This window comes from Kryptolebias marmoratus, linkage group LG12 (genome assembly GCF_001649575.2).
Source record: "Kryptolebias marmoratus isolate JLee-2015 linkage group LG12, ASM164957v2, whole genome shotgun sequence".
Taxonomy (NCBI): Eukaryota; Metazoa; Chordata; class Actinopteri; order Cyprinodontiformes; family Rivulidae; genus Kryptolebias; species Kryptolebias marmoratus.
In genome coordinates, this window is record NC_051441.1 from 7,615,934 (window position 1) to 7,637,035 (window position 21,102).

At 38.0% G+C, this 21,102-nt stretch overlaps 1 protein-coding gene across 5 annotated transcripts; it reads left to right on the top strand.

The window, feature by feature from the left end:
* The first annotated feature begins 677 nt into the window (after positions 1-677).
* trip10a (thyroid hormone receptor interactor 10a) lies at positions 678-20,885 on the top strand. Of its 5 annotated transcripts, XM_017429373.3 has the most exons (16): positions 879-902; positions 6,950-7,065; positions 7,559-7,615; positions 7,987-8,134; positions 9,282-9,344; positions 10,090-10,194; positions 10,300-10,428; positions 11,075-11,221; positions 11,333-11,521; positions 16,679-16,840; positions 17,079-17,102; positions 17,727-17,836; positions 18,073-18,205; positions 18,969-19,057; positions 19,138-19,271; positions 19,452-20,885. In XM_017429373.3, the coding sequence occupies exons 1-16, from the start codon at positions 879-881 to the stop codon at positions 19,598-19,600; spliced, it is 1,779 nt and encodes a 592-aa protein (XP_017284862.1). In that variant the 3' UTR covers positions 19,601-20,885. The 5 variants fall into 5 exon arrangements, with proteins under 5 accessions (XP_024864626.1, XP_017284862.1, XP_017284863.1 ...); XM_025008858.2 differs by lacking the exon at positions 10,300-10,428 and having other exon boundaries at positions 678-902; XM_017429374.3 differs by lacking the exon at positions 17,079-17,102.
* The last annotated feature ends 217 nt before the right edge of the window (positions 20,886-21,102 follow it).

Genomic DNA, 21,102 nt, shown 5'->3' on the forward strand with positions numbered 1-21,102 from the left:
GCTGATTGCTGATATATATATATATATATATATATATATATATATATATAGACATCTCAGTCCAGAAATGTGCAGTTCTAGGCACAGCCAAGATACTGCGCAGAACCCTCAAGCTCCCAGGCCTCTGGTAGAGGACCGGAGCTCAGAGGATGAAACAAAGACCACCCGCGGAGGGTGAGAAGGGAATTTTTTATTTAAAAAAGTGGCCAACATTTACCGATTAAAATCGATCAGCTGGGTAATTGGAATTACTAAACTTTACTAAACTGGGGAAATGAATTTGGGAAGATGATTGATTTTACCTGTGAAATAACATTGCACCTAATTATCATGTCCCAACACGACCTGAAAATGAATCTGAATCTGCATCCTTTGTTCAAAACTGTGGGTAACAACTGAGGAGAAACTTTATGTTGTGTTAAAATGGTTGTGGGTCCTCTGCATACGGAAATGCATTCAGCAGGGGGATTTATTTATTTATTTATCTATGTATTTATTTTTAAAAGCCAATCATAAGAATCAGAACATGGGTAAATGATCCGAACATCATCCTGAAGCTCGAGTCTTTCGGGCCAATAATTGGTGCGCGGCTCCTTTAAGACTTAGGATTTGGGAGTGACGCGGACAGGAGAGCTGGTTTGTCCCTGTTTCCTTCGCTATGAAAAATATTTGGACTAACTAGACCAACTGCTGCCAGCACAAATTGTTTGGGTTGTTATGATGCGGGTTTGTGTAACTTGTTGAAGAAAGCGACACCGGAAGCGCCTCCTGTTCAGGACCCGAGTTATTTTCCAGTCGGGATTGGTGTGTTTGTTCGGGCCGCGCTCCGAGCTGTCGGGATAAACTTTTTGGAGAAGTTCTTTGTATCCAAGCCGAACATGGACTGGGGCACAGAACTTTGGGTAAGTCCATCATCAGACTCTGTTGGGTATAAATAGGATCGAGATGGCAATAAAGCATTTTTTTTACATGATTCACTCGGAGGAAGTTGTGTTTGGAGACGCGTTCAGTCCTGAATATTTTGCAAAACACGCTGTTACCCCCCCTGAGGCGTTTTTTAAAAAAAAATTTAACAAGTAACATGTATATAAAAATGCCTTGCACAGCTCCTGAACGTTACATATCTTTAATTATTATGGTTTACCAGGCCATTATGTTTTCAGCACTGTTACTATAAGTGGATTTTAAGTACAACTCAGCGTTATATTTCCTTTTTTTATCTGTTTAAACGCTGATGCGGGTTGTTTCTTTAGGATGCTGCTCTGTTTATATTTTGTCACACTTGGCTTCCATAGAGATGAAATCAGCTGCTGAGATGTGACCTGGCAACAACCATCATCACTGATAAGATGGTTTATGTTTGCGCTTTCTATTCTCTGAATGCTGGTATAAATAGATTTGCATAGGTGAAACTTTTTCACTGGGTGAATAATCCAACTTAACCCAAATGAAGGTCATGCAGTCTTGGAGCAACTTCCTGAAAGCAAAAGTGACACTGTTCCCTTTATCCTGAATATGAAGGAAACCAGCTATGGCACTTGCATGTTCTCAGGGAACCTGGTTTGTAAAATGGAGCACTTCAGAGCTGAGGACAGGAAGGTTGTGACCTCATTACAGTCTCCCTCTGGGCCTTTCCCCTGTCCCCCTTTTTATCATCCTTTGCAATGGTGCAGCAGTCTAATTAGTTTTGCCCTACTTTGATTGATTCACAGAAACTTTCAGATGTTCCATCTCGGTTAAAGGTTTTGCCGCCCGCTCGTGTGTTCGTTCGCCTGGCGTGTTAGGAAATTCTCTCATGAATCATTGGATGGATTTTATTGAAACTCTCAGAAAGTAATCATTGGATGTGCATCTACGACTGATTAACTTTTGGAATCAGTCCCGTTTAGGATGGCCGCCACAGCCAAGCATCCTTAGCAAACATGAGTCAGTCAGTTTCATAGATACTAAGCTGAAGTTTGGTGGTTGTAGCTGAGCGTTATCCCCAACATACACTGTGAGCACTACACATTGGGCTAAGTCTTTGCTTAACTCTTCGGCGTTAGCTGTTGGTGTCAAACTTCTCTGTTAGCAAAGATTCTCATGATGGATTTTAATGAAACTTTCAAAAAGCAATCATAGAATGTACATCCAAAACTAACTAACTTTAAGATGGTTGCTTTAACCTTAGCCAACATTAAAGTAGCTGTAACTTAGTTGTTTTTACAGATATTCAGCTAGAGTTTCATGTTATCCATATTCTGAGCACCAATGCATCTCACAAGATCTCTCAGTATTTACAAGTTTTGACTAAAGCTGCTATAACTTAATTCCTTAATTTCTTTGTTTAAAACTGACCTGAAAGGCAACAGGAGGTATGCATTGCTTGAAGGAATGCTAGGCCTCTAATTTTTCTTGTATTACTGCATTTCTGCTGTAGTTTGAAAGGACATTGTGCACCACAAAGTGTGTTCGTTGTTTTCAGTCAGTGTTGAAATATTCCACGCACATGTAGAAAAATGATTAACGTTTCAGTTTTTGCATTTGACCACGCAAACGTATGGTTTTGTTAATGTTTGCCTGCAGAGGGAAACTTGCAGGCCAGGTCAGCTCTTTGGCATCTGTTCCCCTGATTGTTTTTAATCCGGTGTCTATTTTAAGGCGCCGGTTCACAGTGCAAGATCAGTGTCTGGGTTTTAGTTGTGATAGTGACAAACTCCTGTGTGGCAGGTCTAGCAGGACCATGCTCCTTAATATTCTGTGAGAATGTCTGAGTCAGAGCTGAAACATTTTTAGACGCTTTAGAAGAAAGTGACTCGCTGAGTGATTCATTCAGATGTTTAGCTAACTTTTATTTGTTGCAAGAATGTTATTGAAAGCTCTGGAAGTGGCACGTTCATGATTTATATCTGTGGAATAAAATGTGGGCTATGGCTTTGAGAGATTCTGTAATTATTAAAGCAGGTTCAGCCTCCCAGGTGAAATAAGGTACCTGTTGCTATGATATGTTGTAACAGAGACAACTTTAAAAGTCTAACAATCAGATGTTTTCATGATAAAATTTCACAAATGTGTAAGACATATATATTGTTCACATATAGTGTTTTTGCTCTGAAAGTTGTTTGACGCAACAATTTTGGATTTATGAAAGTCATTTGAGTACAACCTTACTTTACATAGACAGAGGAAAAGTTTGACTGGCCTTTTTTTTTTACAGTGACTGTGCTTTAGTCTGACAGCCCCTGGAAGTGGAGCAGCCAGAAATAAGTTTACAGGTGGGCCTGACTGAAGCTGGGTGGGCCACCAAATTTAACACAACTTGTAAAAAAAACAACAAAAAAAAAAACATGGAGCAAAGTCTGCTTGTATGTGCTCCTTGTTTTCTACTAGAGTAGTTCCCAAACCATTCAGCTTCTGACCCACAAAACTACATTGGCAGACACTTGTGACCTTCACTGTAACATTTTCACAAAGGTTTATTTTAACACAAATAATTTAATTTGAAAGAACTTGGCAAGAGGTCGTGTATCGTGATTTAAACAAATTAAAGCAATTTCCAATCCAAGATTCTGGATTATTGTTCCTGAAGTGACGCTGAACAATGTGAAACTTGTAACCCTTAACAAAAATTGGCACAAGTTCTTCAGTCCTTTTTAAACATTGCCATGAAACATTCAGCAAATTCTGTTTAATGAATGTGCTACCTTATTTTGTGTTAGGATAAACATTTATCGGTTGTTTTATTTAAGTTAATGATTAATAGCCTTTATTAAGTCAAAAGATTGAATGTCTTATTACATCAGTACCGAGAGGAACTTTCTACATGGACAGCAGATTTCACTGGGGTTAGAAAAGCATGTTCTGATGTATCAGATCAGCTGATATTTGGTGTATAGGTCCTTTAAAATATGAACTATCATTTTATCAGGTTGTTTAAAGAAAGTCTTTTGTGCATCCAGGAAAATTAAGTGTTAAATTCTGGGTATTTCTCCCGTATCTCATCAAGGCAGACTCCCAAAATGTCAAGCCGCCAGCCAATAAAAAGGAATGTTTGTGAGGAGGATTCAGTGGAGGCTTGAACCCATCTTTGGGAACCACATGTCTATAGGGATAGACCTCGGTAGTCCTTACAAACAAACAAACGAACCCCAGTGGAGCATCTGAAGCAGCTTCAGACACAGCAGCCATATAAAACATCAAAAGCAAACCATATGTATTAAATCTGTAATGAACAGTCAGTTCACAGACAATATAAGGTGCTGAAATCAAAAGTAAGGTTATAGAATTGGTGATATTTCAGTCTGTGGTAGACATTCCCAGTAATTCAGAGAAATGCACCAAAGCCCAGAATAACACTCTTCAATATTTCTGCCACAGATACAATGCATGTTGTAGCTCATAAATTTCATTAAGAGTTAGTAAAACATTAAAACACATGCAATATCAGAGATTTTACCAAAACACAGATTTTATCTTTGTACAGAGGTGCTCAGTTATCTGCATGTTTCCTGAATCTGATAAGTGTTGCACTGTATTAACTGTGAAGCTGTTCCTTCATGTGTAGCTGTGGAAATGCAGAAATAGAACGTATTATGAGGTGGTTGCACATGAAGAAAGGGACAAATTTTAGCTTTGTGGACCCTGTTCAAACCCTAACCTGCCTCTCAATCTCCACAGTGTTTTGTTGCTCTGTGCTACAGACTAAACAGAAGTCCACAACCTGAATATGCAAATAGTATACTCACCAATGCAAACTGCCTGCATGGAGTTTAACAGGCAGGGTGCAACTATTCATTTGTGCGACCTTGTAGTGTTCTATAAGAATTTGTGGACCTGCATAAAGTATTTTCTGTATTTGCAAAAATCTGACAAAAATGTAAGGATTTTCATTTTAATTTATCCAACAAGGCAAAAGATTCAGTGCTACATATATGTGAATGGAAAGGGAAATCAAATGAATTATAATTAATTTAATATAAAAAGAACAGCAAATTAAATGTTTGGTTAAAAGAATAGTTGCATTATATTTAGAGAAATGAGAACACTGCATTCTAACATTAGAATCATATTTCCTAGCAGGAACACTGTAGTGGTAGTATCATTGTATGGGTTCGTTTTCTGGTCATGGGTGTTTTGTTTTTTAGTGATGAATTCTAAATTATAAAACTGAATTTAAAAGAGAAATAAAATGAGCACAACCTCCCGTGAAATGAATCAGTATTGCATTATAGTACTAACTCTCACACAAACAGCTCACCAAACTATTTTTATGAAGTTTATAAATGCTGTTTATCCTGAGGTCATTTCTGACTATAATCCAACCAAAACTGCAGAGAACTTGAGGTTTCCTATTGGAAACCTCGAACATCCCTGAAGTAAATTCATCCTGTACAGAAGAATTAGCTAAAATAACATAAAACCTTTCAGGGTCTTTTTAAAGCAGATGTTTTGAATCATTTATGATAAATTTTGACTCAATTATTCAACTTTATATTTATCATCTTGTTTGTGTGAAAACTTAGATTTGTGAAAACCTGAGACTTATTTATGCAGTGCTTGTAAAAAATAGTGAGAAGTGTACACAGATTCTTTATTTTTGCATGGAAAATTTTGTCCTTTCAGCATAATACCCTTACAAACAATACAATGTGATCGTAACGATACATAATTAACATAACATTTTTATAATAATGGAAAAAAATGGATCAGTAATGTTATACACTTTACAAAGCAAATGGACCTAAAATATAAAAGATAAACCAAAAGAAGAAGAACAGACCCTTTCTAAATTTAATGCACCTCTGCTACTAATCCAAGATTTGATTGTTCAGCTGCAACTTCTATATCTAAGAATGCACATAATTTTATATTATACTTATATACTTATATTATACTATTATATTATACTTTTATAATATATTTTACTTGACTCTGCAGGGCTGTTTAGCATCATCTTTTATAAAAGCATGATAATAACACTAAATCTAGAAACGAACAATACACTTTAACTGGAATTGATCAAATTTTTGGTTCTTAAAACTTGGTTTCTTCCAATGCTGATAAATTTAGATTTCAAGAGCTACCAGACTGGTCATGGAGGAGGGGGAGGGGGTATCCTCAAACAAAGGATATGCTGAGTCAGTAAAATGTGTGAGCCATTATAACTGTCAAAACTTCTGTTAGACAAATAAAGACCTTCAAATGAAAAGCTCAGCAAGCCTTTTTTCCTTCCCAACCAATTTTGCAGGCCTTTTATGGAGGTATGGATTTCAGGTTTTCTGTGTTCTGTGATTAGGTAACACATTGTCTCATTCATTTCAGTCGCTTTTGTTTTATCACAAGAGCATGGAGGGTACAGAGGAACAAGGCCCAACACGTCAGGGATCCCCTTTCTAAATGCCCCCACTTCAATACAAAAATCAGCAGCAATAAAAGCTGCAGGGAGCTGCTCTTTGTCTCCAGTGAGAGAAGACTGCTATTTGATGCTGTGCCTCACTGCTAACAGACTTGTCTGAGCTTGAAGGTGTCAAAAGGTTTCTTGCCAGATAAGCAAAAGCAGAGGTAAAGAAACTGAGAATGACTCTGTCACCTTGTTTAAGGCATAAAGAAAAAAAAATCAGCAATTTTTCAAGTAAATGAAGACACTAAATGGTTCAAAGTTATACATTAATTACACATTTGAAGCAGTCATTGTATTTAACATATATTTCAGGCATATTCTCTGCCCTTTAACTGTGTTTTCCTTAAGTCACGATGGGCGTGCTCCATGTTTTTAGGCTAAGCGGACGTTTAAAGACCATCACAAACACATTTTCCACATGTGAAGAGCATTCCTGGAGTTTAACATGCAGGAAAGGGCTTGCTCTGTTTAGTTTGTTGCCCTTCATTCAAAATTCTTGTTGCCCAAACAATAGCACAGACTCTTTGTCTTTTCTTTTTGAAAACCTTATTTTCTTCCTGCTTTCCCCAGGATCAGTATGACACGATAGAGAAGCACACGCAGTCCGGCCTGGAGCTGGTGGAGAAGTACGTCAAGTTTGTGAAGGAGAGGACCGAGATTGAGCAAACCTACGCCAAACAACTGAGGTAGGACTCAGTTTACTGTATTTTAATTTCTCTATGGGTTGTTTACAGCTTGTGCTTCCTTGGTTGCACATAAGAACGCGGTTTATGAAGAGTTCATGGGTCTTATGACTGTTTCGGGACAGATTCTAGCTTGTCTATGAAACACTAGCCTAATTCTCCAGCTGCAGTGTGCTCGCTGCCTCTCCATATCTCCCTTCTTTCTCACCCAGTTGGTTCCCAGTGCACAAGCCCACATCTGTTGTAGAGCTGAGCTTTGCTGCAGAGGAGAGGAAGTGGGAGCAGACTGGCACATGATAGACTGGAAGTGGTCATAGAAAGAGTGAAAGAAGGAAGAGCAACTAACTAAATAGGATCATAGCGAACAGTCGTTTTATTACAGCAAATAAAAAAAATGTAATGATTGCACAGGAATGTCATTCATGTTTTAAACTATTTTTCCTTGATTGTTGAGTATTTGGCTTTCACTTTCTTAAAGCACTGTTAATGTGTGCAGGAATCTTTCCAAGAAGTATAACCAAAAACGAAGCAGCAAAGATGAGCCAGAGTGCAGGTGAGCTTCTTTGTCTTGTTGTAAAGTCTGTCTATAAAAATATGTATCCGCAGAGTCACTTTTTGTTTAAAGTTAGCCAAAAAAGTTATTAGAGACTATCACAAAAATGTAAAAACAAACCAAAAACCCCCCAAAACATTTAAAGTGGCAAAGAATTGTTTTGTTATTGGTGTTATCAGCCTAGTTGTTGTTGTTGTGGTGTTTGTTGGCGACATTTAATTGGCATCAGAAGGAAACAGGAATAAGGAAGTCAGGATCTTGTTATCATGACTTCACCCACTGCAGAGCTTTGTGCAATTATCATGTTATCAGCAGTCCCATCCGCATGTCCTCATTTCTCCACCCTTTCCTTTTCTCCTCTTAAACGATAGGTTGTCCAGCTACCAGTCTTTTTTGGAAATCCTGAATGAGATGAACGACTACGCGGGCCAGAGGGAGCTCATTGCAGAGAACTTGATGATGAACATTTGCATCGATCTCACTAAGTACCTGCAAGATCTCAAGCAGGAACGAAAGACGGTGAGCTTCATATGCAAAGTCCTGGGAATGTACATGGTTTTCCTGCTTAAGGTCCAGTGAACCATCCTCTGATACACCTCCCCTTAAGTTTATTTACTTTGTAATAGTGTTCTGGGCCAGCTTTTTTAACTTTATTAATGCTTGCCCCCCCAAAGCTAGAGGGGGGAGAATGTTTTTGCTTGTGTCTGTGCTTGTGGGTGCATGTGTCTGTCTGTTACCAAAATATCTCATAAACCACATGATGGATTCTAATGAAACTCTAAGAAAGTAATGTTTCAATGTGCATCTACAACTAATAAACATTTAGAGTCATTTCAATTCAAGATGCCTATGACAGCCACTACACATTACACATTATTTTTGCTTAAAACTTTGGAATAAATTGTCTATGTCACCTTGTTTGTCTGTTGGTAAAATGTCTCATGAACTGCTGGGCAGATTTTAATGAGACTTTCAGTAAGTAATAATTAGCTTCACATCTACAACTCATCAAATATGTAGTCAAATCAGTCTAAGATGATTGCCACAGCTAATCAACATTCGCCAACACAAAAATGGCTGTAATTCAATCAGTTTTACAGGTATTGAGCTAAATTTGGCGTGATAGTGGGGCGTTATGCAGTCATTCAAAAATGCAAAGGCTTGAATTATTTAATTTGTACACTGTACTGTACACTGCTATAAATGTTCTGTGTGTCTACAATACCATACTTAGAAATAGTCTGAAAAAATGCCAAATGGGGTTTTTATTTATACAACACGCACAGTCAGTTTGGGAAGAGAATAAAGTATGGGAGGGGTAGAAAAGCAGATTTATAAGAGGAGAGATGTGGAGACCTAGTGCTGGAGCAAGAAAAAAAAAAGTTAAATGTCTCCTGAGGGAGGACTGGTCTGTGCAGTGGTGTTCAGTTTCTCCATGAGAAATACTCCGTCTTTGTTGTGTTGGATTGCAGAACAGTGCAGCTGCGTACAACAATTCGCTGAAGATGATATGTCTCAAACAGACACGCTGCTATTTGTTTTCCTGTCTGGTTTGCAGTGTGGCTTTTCGAGGTCATTGTTTATCTTGTCTTCTCCCACATGTCTCTCTCTCCCCCTCTCTGCCATGTGACCTCCATGTCATTCTGTTGTTTATAAATGTCTGCAGTATCTGATGGAGGCCAAGAAGGCCCAGCAGAGTCTGGAGAGCACCTACAAGCAGCTCGACAACGTGAGTCAGCTCTTAAAATTTTATGATTAGTCAAAAAAATCTCAATGTCGATCGCAGCCAGAGGCGGTTATGTCTGTATGAGTGACTTTTGGAATGAACTCAATTCAACATGGCTGCCACCACTAAGTGGCCTTGGCAAACACAAAAATGGCTATAACCCTGTCACTTTTACAGATACTGGGCTAAAATTGTGTGTGGTTGTAGCTGAGAGTAATTCACAACACACACTCCAAGCACTACACATCTATCTTTGCCTATAATTTTGCCATTAACCTTTAGAGTGAACACGGTCTGTCAGAAATGGCTATAATTCAGTCAAACTTACAGATATTGAACTAAAGTTTTGTGGTAGTAGCCGTGAGTCATCCTCAACTCATACTTTGAGCTCTAACAGGTCTTCTGAGATCTCCCAATATTGTATGAGATTGTGCATAACATCATTTACAAGGTTTAACCAAAACGGCCATAACATAAAATGCTATCGGTTGAGGAATTATTTCCTAGTCAGTGTGGTCAGTCAGGTGGCTTTATTTGTTTATAGTAAAATCAGATAAAGACAGTGGAAAGCATTTTAAACTCAAGCAATATAATCTTTTGCTTTCTCATCTGAAACCTCTCCCATTTCTCCTCTCATGCAGTAAAACTGCCTTAATTTTGAATACTCTTCATGTTTGATTCAGGCTCTGGCCTCACTTAAATGAGTGAACTGAACTCTTTTCTTTTTCTCTCTCTCTCTCTCCATCAGAGTAAAAAGCGCTTTGAGAGGGAGTGGAGAGAAGCAGAGCGTGCAGCACAAAATGCAGAGAAGACAGATCTGGACATCAATGCCACAAAAGCTGATGTTGAAAAAGTAAGCAGGGTGGAAAAATGCATTTCGTATAAAAAGCGTTTAACATGATTCCAAGACGGATCAGTTTCAATGTTCAACCGGTTTGATTTTTATCTGTGGTTTCAGGCCAAACAGCAGGCTCATTTTAAGGCACAAACAGCAGAGGAGAGTAAAAACGATTACGCTTCTCAGCTCCAAAAATACAACAAAGAGCAGAGCCAGTTCTATTTTAATGACATACCACTTGTTTTCAATGTAAGTCAACTACCTGTTGTTGTGTTTCAAGAAATCTTCTTTTATTTTGTTCTTTTGGCTTGTTTGCATAATGATAAAGTGTTATTTAATTCAAAATCTTATAATCTGTACAGAAAAAAGTAAAAAAATCAGTGACTAAATCACAATGAAATAACTGCATTACTAAGAGGGAACATGAGTCAACTTTTTGCTTGTCTGAAAAGTATAAAATCATGGACTAGTTTCACATCTTATTTGATGGAGCACATTATTGATCTGGTAAATTATGGCCCTGTTTTGAGTAAACCAAACAGTAAAGCAGGATATTTGTCCAGGCAGAGCGAGGTTTTATGATTTTGTGGGCTAGCCCGTATTAGTCTGCTCTTTCTACTCTGAGGCACTTATCTACACATCTGCCAAAATGATTTATATAATACACAATTCTTCCATTGCAGAGTAATGTTTTGCATTTATTATCTATGTGATTTCTAAAAGAAATTTGTTTTACCTTTGCAAATATCAAAAAATATATCCTGGTAATCTTTAAAATGTATTAAAAATCATAAATAATGAAAGTTGTAGATTTGCAGTGAAATGAACATTTGTCTAATGATTTGGCTAATTTCTGCTAATGCCAGAGTCTGATTAACTGTTCTGCGTTCTTTAGAAATTGCAGGATCTGGATGAGAGGCGAATACGGAAGTTAGCACAAGGCTACATCTTGTTCTCAGACACAGAAAAGCAAGTGATGCCCATCATTGGAAAGTGCCTGGAAGGCATTACTAAAGCTGGCACCAACGTTAATGATAAAAATGTGAGTTTGTTTCGGAGCTCGATAATATTATTGTGCATCATGAGTTTTGGCCGTACATTTGTTAAAAAATAACTTTGGATTTCTCTCACTCCTGACTGCCTTTTAATGTAGGACACAATGATTGTAATAGAGCAGAATAAGTCCGGATTTGAGCGCCCTGGAGACGTGGAGTTTGAGGACTACAGCCAAGGAATCAATCGAGCCTCCTCTGACAGTAGTTTGGGAACACCTAAGGGCCCCATGGACCTTCTGGGGAGGAACAAGGGCAAAAACTTTTGGCTTTTCAGCAGGAAGAGTAAGGTAGGACTGTTTACTTTATCAGAACTTTTTTGGTCCTGTGATGTGCCCTCACACTAACAGATGGGTGTTTTTTTGTTTTGTATAAAATGTGCAGAAAATGAGTGTAGAACTACACTGAATGATTGATTTTGAAATCTAAAAGACAGATTTGTGGTTGACTCTGCATTCATATATAAGTCATTGAGAGGTTGTCCTAACATATTATTAGTAAAATAATTCTGAGGTTTATACTTTAAAACAAGTTGTGTAAAATTCTATTCTGTGTTTATCAAAAAAGATTAACAAGAAAGTCTTGTAAATATAGTAAAGTACAGACACTAAAGTCACAAGTGCAAATTCTGACCCTTTATGTCTACTTCTGAGTGACCTGCAGCAGCTCAGTTACAGCTCAGATGGTCCAATCAGACGGCAGATAGTTTTGTTGCCTTCATCTTTGTGAAGAGTCCAGCGGCACACTTTAATTCTTCAGACTCCTCTGTTGACCTCACTTCTCAGGTCTCTGTTCTCTAAGACAACCCGAGTTTGAGCATGGCACTTAAACTGACTAATCATTCACTGATTTCACCGAAAACTGCTTCATAATTTACATCCTGAAACAACAAATCTGGCAAAGCTATGACTCATCTTAGACCCATTAAGGCCTCATTTAAATGTTTTTGTTCAACTTTTGAAAGACAGATTCTCTGCTGCAATTCTCGTTATTATAAAATGGCTCTTTCCATTTAAAAAAAAAATGCACATTTTAAAATAGAGTATATATCACTGTCACGGTTTTTGTTTTTGTCTCTTGGGCCAAGAGATTTAAGACTTAACTAAGAATAAACCTATTAAGACCAAGAGTGTTGGTCAAAATAGGCTTAATCTTAGTTGTTTTTTTTTCTTATTCATTGCTGTTTGCTCTAAGTGTAGTTAAGTGTTTATTTCTATAACTTGTGGTTTATGTTCATTTCTTTTCTTTTCAATGTTTGAATTTCTAGTTTGCTCTTTTGTTGTCTGTCATTTTCTCTGCTCTGTTACTCTCATCTTAACTCTACACTACCATCTTCTTCATCTTGTTAACTTGCCTGCAGCTACTTAATCAAGCACACCTTTCTGTTTACATACGTACTCTTTGTTCTCTGCCAGATTCTTTGACTTGCTGTAATAGTTTCCTGTTCTGTGTCACGTTTTGTACACAGCTTTGTTTTCTCATTTCAGTGGTTTTATATGTTGTGAATTTATGTCTGGACTTTTAGATCCTCTCCTTTGTCCGTGTACTTGGTTTTGTTTGGTTAAAAAAAAATAGTTATTTGTTTGTCTTCCTGCTTGTTTAGTCCTGCATTTGGGTCCTTTTCCTTCATGAGAAGTGACACTTTTTTATGTATATAATAGATGCATGGCAGTGCTAAATCATTTTAAGGCTTAATTGTTTTGTTTCAAGTTGCTTTGAAAGAGAGCAATATAACAGTAACTGGAATTGCAGAAGAGAAAAAGACAAAACAGATGTTTTGGTTTCTTTTTTAAAGAAATGTCTTTAAGGCAAGTATCTAAATTCCTTAACTTTTTTTTTTTTGGGGGGGGGGGCAGTGATTAGTTATATTTGTGTCTGAATTGTTACTGTTTTGAGGTGTAAAAACTGAGCTAGATTTTGTACTCAAAACATCCAAGTCACAAACACTGTTAAAACTTTAAGAGCAGTTTTCTGCTTTTTATATGCAACAGATTACACTCCAGTACCCTTAGTGTTTTTGTGTAACAAAGGCTTTTTTCAGTAATTGCAAATCTATTACACACATACACAAAGTTAAATGTCTTTGTTAACTTTATTTCATGGGATAACAGTTTAGTTTTCAACTTAAAGCTTTATTACTTTGTAACTGTTAAACTAAATGTCTTAATATCTCTAGATATAATTATGCATGAGCCATTCTCATCTCATTATAGGTGACCACATACAAAACCTCATGCTTTTCACAAAAGTTCTTTTGCATGACTGTCCCTGGCTGTGAGTGAATAAACTTTAACCCCCATATGTCCTCCTCATTTCTGCATCGTGGTTTCCAGTTGGTCAACTGACAGTCAGTGTTTTGCTGTGCTTGTGCTTTGAGCAGCACGAGACCCAAACATTGAATTTTCCTCCACAGGCATCTCTACACACATACACACACACACACACACACACACTGCCTCCATTATCCTGCACAGAACCTGCCATTAGGTGTCACATCACAACAAAATCTTTTTGCCTGCATCAGAATGACACCAGGTTTGCAAGGCCAGAAAAACCTGATCAGCATTGAGATTGTTGTGTTTGTTTTTTTTTGTTTTGGTGCAAATGACCTACTCTGCTGTAATAAAACTGTAAGCACACTAAAGTCCCGAATTAAACCGGTTTTATGGGTGGTTGCCTGCTAACCAGCTCACGGTCCACTCCTCCAGTCCCAGAACTTAATGATCCTTTCCTTCTTCCCTGCAGTGTTTGCTTGTTCAGCACGCCTCCTTTCTCTGCACGTCTTACTGGCTGTGCTCTGCTGTGCACTCTTCCTGTTTTCTGTGTGTGTGTGTGTGTGTGTGTGGTACTGAGTGCTGTGTCATCAGTCATGCTCCCCCAATTAGGCCTTAAAAGTAAGTGTGAACAGGAGACTGGCTGTATACTGGCTTGAGTAAGCTCTTGGTTTAGGTCTGGTCACTGAACATTCCTATTAACTTCTCTCCTCTACTTAGAGCTCCATAACTCTTGAGAAAAGTAGCACCAAAGTAGTACATGTTCACATAATAACAGTCCTGTACTTCAAGCTCTCAGTATTTACACATGGGAGCTTGTTGTGAGGCCATTTTAGACACTCAGTATTGAAGACTAGAAGCCATCAACCTCCTGTGTAATTTAGCTAATGGATCCCACCCCACCACCTTTCAGCAGAATGTAGATTTATGTAGTTCTCCCCAGATATGTTGTCAAGTTAACCTCTCTCTAATACAGGCCATTTGCCCAGCCCCAAAAATCTATACTCACAATCCCACTGTGGTAATTCAGCAAGCTATTTATAACAACTGTACTGGTTTAATAGCTGGCGGGCTGTTTATATAGGTCAGTCTCAGGGTTCTGCTGCCTCAATTTTAAGCAGATTTTCACACACTGAATCTTTATGAGTTAGGAATATTTTTTTTTACAACATGGACATTACTTTCTATGTTTCTCTAGTTATATAAATCCCTTTTTTCACTGTGGAATACTGCAGACTTAAAGTTTAAAGCTTCGTAAACTCTAAAAACAGAGCTATAAAGAAGCTCATATAAATGTTGTTATTATAAACTGTGCCAATTTTGGAAAGAGCAAACACAAGAACATTTAATTGTTGCAAAGGGGGTCATATGATAACTTATTTAGCATACTTAACTGTCCAAATTGAGCAATAAAGATGTGCATTTCCAGCTTTATATTTGAGTTTTGCTTCAAATGTCAGGCTGCTGGTTTGCTTACTGTGTAGCTCTTTTTGTTGTTGTTGTTTTTTTTTGAGTCTCTGGTCTCATTCCATGCAAATTCACACAACTCTTTAAGTTTATCTTTAGTCTTTGAACTAAAGGTAATCAAGCTTTATTTATTGAGATGTTAAAGATGTCTGGGCTTTTGCCCAAAAAGGATTTTTAAGAAGAATATTATCATGAACTGATTTTTGCCTGCACCTTTCAAAGTGCATTAGTGCATTGTAAGAATTATTTTTAAAACAAACAAACAATAAACTAAATATTAACTGTTAATAAACTATTACAAAACTTTACTTGACAGGGTTGAATATTATACAACTCTAATTCCATAAAAGTTGTGGCATTGTGAAAAATGTAAATAAAAACAGAACGTAATGCATTGCAAATCTCATAAACGCATTTGATTTACAATGGAATAAAATGTATATCAAATGTTTAAATTTAACCATTTTATGGCAGCAACGCCTTCCAGAAATGTTGCCATCTTCTGGGCCAAAGCTCATTTAAAATAGACTGAGGCAAAGTGGAAAACTGTTCTGTGATCAGATCCATCCATTTTCTTTACCCCCTTCTCCTTTCTGGGTCACGGGGAGTTGGTGCCTATCTCTAGGCATCATGGTGCGAAAGGCAGGGGACAGGCTGGACAGGTCGCAAGACGAAATTTGAATTTCTTTTTGGAAACCACGGCTGTCCTGGAGGGCCACTGTCCTGCATGTTTTAGCTGTTTCCCTGCTCTCCAGCAGGTCAAGTTCTGCAGGAGCCTGTTAATCACTGGTAAACATCTAAAACATGCAGGAATAGTGGGCCTCCAGGACCAGGGTTGGACCCCACTGCATTAGAGCCTCTGGCATGGGCAGCTTACACATCTGGAAAGGCACAATCTGTGCAGTAAGGTATATACAGATTTGAGAACAGCAATATGGTCCCATTCAGTCTTTTTCAGTGAAGCTCTTGAATATTTTATCATGACAATGCTAAACCGCCTGCTGCATCCATTCCAACAGCAGGGCTTTGTAGTAAAAGAGTCCGGGTGCTGAACTGCCCTTCCTGCAGTCCAGACTTCTCACCAATTAAAAACATTTGAGGCATCATAAAACAAAACATCTGTTAAAGAAGACTCAGGACTGTTGAATGGCTAGAATTCTACATCAGACAAGAATGAAACAACATTTCTCTCCAACAACTCCATCAGCTGGTCTCCTCAGTTCCTAGATGTTTGCTGACTGTTGTTGGGCCAGTCCCTGCTTTTTATTTTTTTTGTTTAGATATGTTGCTGCTGACAGCAAGAAGAATGTATTCCCCTTCCCCCCAAGATCCAATAAACTAGATGTAATTTTTATTCCCCCAGTGATATTCATTACAATCAGTGAGTGTTTCATGAGTTTGCATGGATACGGCCCTTTTTGTTTTATTTTAATTTTTTTTTTTTAAATAAAAGCTTAATAAACCGTTTGCATTTTTTAAATGTTTTTTGAGCTTGTGTGTTGGGTTTGTGTTGTCTTGCAGGCATTGTGGTGCGCTTTAAGGCGTTGATGGTGTCTTTTTCTTTCCTTTGTCACCATGTTTGGTTTTTGTTTTTGTCTTCCCTGTCCTCCTGTCCTCTGTTATCCCTGCCTCCCCCTCTCTCCCTCATACACCATCTTATGCCTGCATACCTGATTGTCGGGTGCTGGTACTTTTGCCCAACCCCAGCTCTCCTCCACACTCACTTCTGTCTCCACACCCCCTGACGCTTCACCCCCTAACGGATCCCATTCCCCCAAGTTTGGCCGGGACCCCCTGTCGTACTGTTTGAAGGAGATCAATAAGACAGTCAAACCCAGAATCTCTTCCTTCAGGACACTCAGGAGATCGGTGAGTGACGAGAGGAGTTGATTCGGGTGCCAGGACACCTCCACTCTTAGTGTCTTGTGTCTGTCCGAAAGTCACTGAATTCCTCAAATGATTAAAATGTTTGCATGTTTAAACTTGCATTAGACATCCAGGCTGTACTTTTAATGCTGAAGTGGCTTAAAATAATGGAAGCACATTTTTTGGCAAGAAACATATATATATTTTTAAATAAATGTATTGTTTCTTTTTGTTCCCTCAGAAATTTACCCCAGACAAGATCATGGTACTTAAATCTGAACATAAAGCTGGTGTGGGGTCTCATCTGTTTGACACACGAACATGGGCACTTATTCTGTAGTTTTCCTTCTCACTCATTTGCTAATATTTCTGTGCTCCAGGATTGTGTCTTTCTAAGTTTGTATTGACGAGGTGGCCATCTGGTGGTAGAGGACGGTGGATGCTTGTTGACACAAAAGGAAACTGAGCAACCACTCACCTGTTTTTGTGCGCACTTTGGCCTCTTACTTTTTCCATCCAAGACTTTCATTATTATTCTTTTTATATATATATATATATATATATATATATATATATATATTCTCTTGAAAAAAATGAAACTCTACCAACTTATCATGGGTGCTACATTGTATTTGCAGGTACATGGGTGATGGGTTTTGTGTTCAGCTCACTGATAATCTGTTCATCACTGGCTTTTTATTAATTCAAAACCCTTAAAATGTCTCAAAGTGATTCAAAACTGTTTGTTAAACTTAATATTTTGAGCTGATCTCAAACCACATTCTTGGCGTTTCTCATCAGTTTCTGTTTCTTTTGCTTTCACTGATGGTGTGCTTATGAATGTGTCAAGATTTCAGTGCTAACCCGCCCTTCCTGTGGCTTCTTACAGCCCACGGTGACAGAGGACTTCGGCCATCTCCCCCCAGAACAGCGCAGGAAAAGGTTACAACAAAAATTAGAGGAAATTTCCAAAGAATTGCAGAAGGAAGTGGATCAGAGGTGTGTGTATTTGTGTGCATGTCGGTATCCTGTGCATTAGTAACAATCAACGGTAGAGCGTCTCTGCAGGAAATGTGGATACAATATTCATGCAGTGTAAACAACTCTGTGCTCTCCGTGTGCGTTTGAATTGTTTACCCGCCCCTGAGCTCTGCAGGGAGCAGATTTTCTCCAAAAGTCACTTTTCTTTTTCCCTGTTCTTGTTGTTGTCTGTCTCCTTTTGTTCCTCCACTTAGCGAAGCACTCGGAAAGATGAAAGATGTTTATGAGAAAAACCCTCAAATGGGAGATCCAGCTACTCTTGCATCCCAAATCAGCCAGACGTCTCAGAACATCGAGCGGCTCAAAGGAGAGATGGGCAAGTATGAGGTAATTCTTCCCTCTGTTGTTTATTCATATTATAAGGGCTTCTTTTCAAAATGATAACACAGTTATTGCCTTTTAACTGTAAGACAAAACAACAAAATAATGCTTTTGCCCATACCTTTGTGTGACTGTGCCTGTGTTTGTTAAAATATGTCATGAACCAGTGGATGTATTTTAATGAAACTTTCAAGAAATAATAATTAGATGTACTTTGACTCAAGATGGCTGCTGTGGCCAACTGACCCCAAAATGGCTATAATTAATTCAGTTATACAGATATTTCTTGTGCTCATAGCCTGTAGTCATTTACAACACATACTCTAATTACTACTCATTGTTCAAGATCTTTACTAAAGTTTAGTATTAACTATTGGAGTCAATTGTGTTTGTCTGTCAGCAAAATATTTAATGAACCACTGGATGTGTTTTAATGAAACTTTTAGAAAATAATCATTGTGTGTACATCTACAGCTGATTAACTTTTGGACTTAACCCTGTTCAAGATGGCTGCAACAGCTAATCAACATTGGCCAGCACAAAAAAGGCTGCAACTTAGTCAGCTCTACAGATATTAAGCTAAAATTTCATAAGGTAGTAACTGATTCACAATGTATACACTGAGCATTGCATTTTGCGAAAATGCATGAGATAGTGCACAATAATTTTGTCGAGGTTTGATCATGACAGCTACAACTCTTTCATTTATCTACAGCATTTATCATTAAATGCATTTTCTTCTCCTTTTTGTTAATTTGCTCCTCTGAAGAACTGGCTGACTGAAGCTGGAGCTCGAGGCGACACCATGCGGTATAAAACCAACACTTTTAGCAATAATGGTGCTCATGATGCGCTCAGGTAAGATTCAGGTCTTCTCACAGAAAATATGCTTGAAACACAGGTTAGTTGTGCAAAGAAAACATTTTTTTCTTTTACAGCCCTGATGGAGCTCATTCTGATGAAAGCCCCCCTGATCCTTCCCAAGCCATTTATGCCGAGTTTGATGATGATTTTGAAGACGAGGAACTAGCAGCTCCTATTGGAAGATGCACGGCCATGTACAGCTTCCCTGGTATAGTAGTGTTTTAATTCAGTTTTTTTTTATTATACGACTCGTATTGTTTGGCACTATGGCACTAACCAATCATAGAATCCATTTCATAGCAATTAATTTAGTTTTTCCTCCAAGTTCTGACTGTACAAATGTTATGAAGTATCACATGAATATCTCTGTTACCTTTTTGTCTCTCAGGTGCGAGTGAAGGGACCATCTCTATGCAGGAAGGGGAGGTGCTGGCTGTGATAGAAGAGGATAAAGGAGATGGTTGGACCCGTGTGCGAAGGAACAATGGTGATGAAGGCTACATACCTACGTCCTATGTCTCCATTTCTCTAAACTAATGAGGAACCAGGAACAATCGAGTCAACTCCTCATTAAGCTGTTAGCAGTTCTTCCTCTTGGACCAATCATGAAGAAGCCATGTGATGAATAGGAAAGACTGCCAGAGTATCCAGAAGTGCTTTGATTCCATGAAAGAGGCCCCCTCTATGTGCAGAGGAGTGGTGAATTTATGTAATTCAAGTTACCCACTACATTTACTACAGTTATTTCACATTTTAACATAAATACCAAGTCGTGTAATCTCATTATTTGCACAGATTTGGTGCAAAAGCTTTTCTCATTCCTGAATGTGAGAGGAAGAGAAGAGTGCTGCTGTTGAGTCAGAACACCTGTGATGCTTAGGATGAAGTTACCTCGCTCGCCGGTGTTTTCAGGTAAAAAAATGATCTTCTCCAACCCATGGCAGCCCTCCCCACTGCAGCAGAACCCCGAATTTATGACCTCTTTTCATTTCTCATTTGTCTCAAGTGTGCCACTTTTCTATTTGTGATACCACTTGAGTGGCCCCACCGCTCAAGATTCTGTGAGAACGTTTCACTCTAGATTTGTAGCAATTTGCGGAGCTCAGCAGTGTGGAGAGCTCTCTTGTCACACACACACAAAAAGAAGTGACTGTATAGAAACTCTTCAACGTCAGACAATCACAACCATATCATCATTTAATTGCAAAACTTTAGCAATAAAATTCAGCAGCTGTTGGTTTCTTTTACATCTTTTCAAAAATAACAGCTGCTGTTTTGTACTAGAAATTGTATTGAAGATAATTTATTACAACTGTGTGAAAAATATGTTTATAATTGAAAGAGTTGCACTTTGTATGCAGGATGTTCTAAAGTTGCTCTTTTCTCCTTGCACAAACTGTGGACTGTCTTTAGCCACGAAAGGGAGTAAAAAATGTACACTTAAAGTATGTTGTATTTATATAATATATATTTTAGCTACCACAACACCACTATTGTCTTATTAGCTTTTTAACCATTTAAATAAAGATTGTTTGTTGTAAGGAAAAAAAACCTAAAGTATGTATGTTGATAATTATGTTTATTTGTATACCAAGTTCACAAGTTGATCATTGTAGGTTTTTTAGCGTTGTTACGGCATGAGTAAGATTATTATAACCATTCTGGTAAATACTTAAGTGTCTTTGGTGCCTTTCTGGGTAAAACAATTGTGTATATACCGTTCTGAGTTTCCCGTTTTTCCAACACTTAAGTGTAATGCACATTTCAGTTTTAGAGTAATGTAATCTCTGGACTTGAAAAATAAATAATTGTAATACAAATAGTCACATGTGAATTATGTGTGTGTATGAAGTAATTTATTACTCTCAGGCAACAAAGACAAGAACACTTGTTTTTTTTTTTTTTTTTGGATACCCCGCTGGCAAAGACAGATGATAATGTTACAAAATATGTCATGAACTCTGGACAAATGTTTAGGAAACTTAAAGGAACAAATCACTGGATATACCTCTACAACTGATTGTGCTTGTAAGATAATT

What these genes read in the sequence shown, in the direction of transcription:
- trip10a (XM_017429373.3), top strand. Translation starts at nt 879, where the DNA reads ATGGACTGGGGCACAGAACTTTGG. An exon ending in TCAGGACACTCAGGAGATCG is followed by an intron (nt 16,841 to 17,078) that starts GTGAGTGACGAG and finishes TTGTTCCCTCAG; the next exon opens with AAATTTACCCCAGACAAGAT. An exon ending in TTACCCCAGACAAGATCATG is followed by an intron (nt 17,103 to 17,726) that starts GTACTTAAATCT and finishes GGCTTCTTACAG; the next exon opens with CCCACGGTGACAGAGGACTT.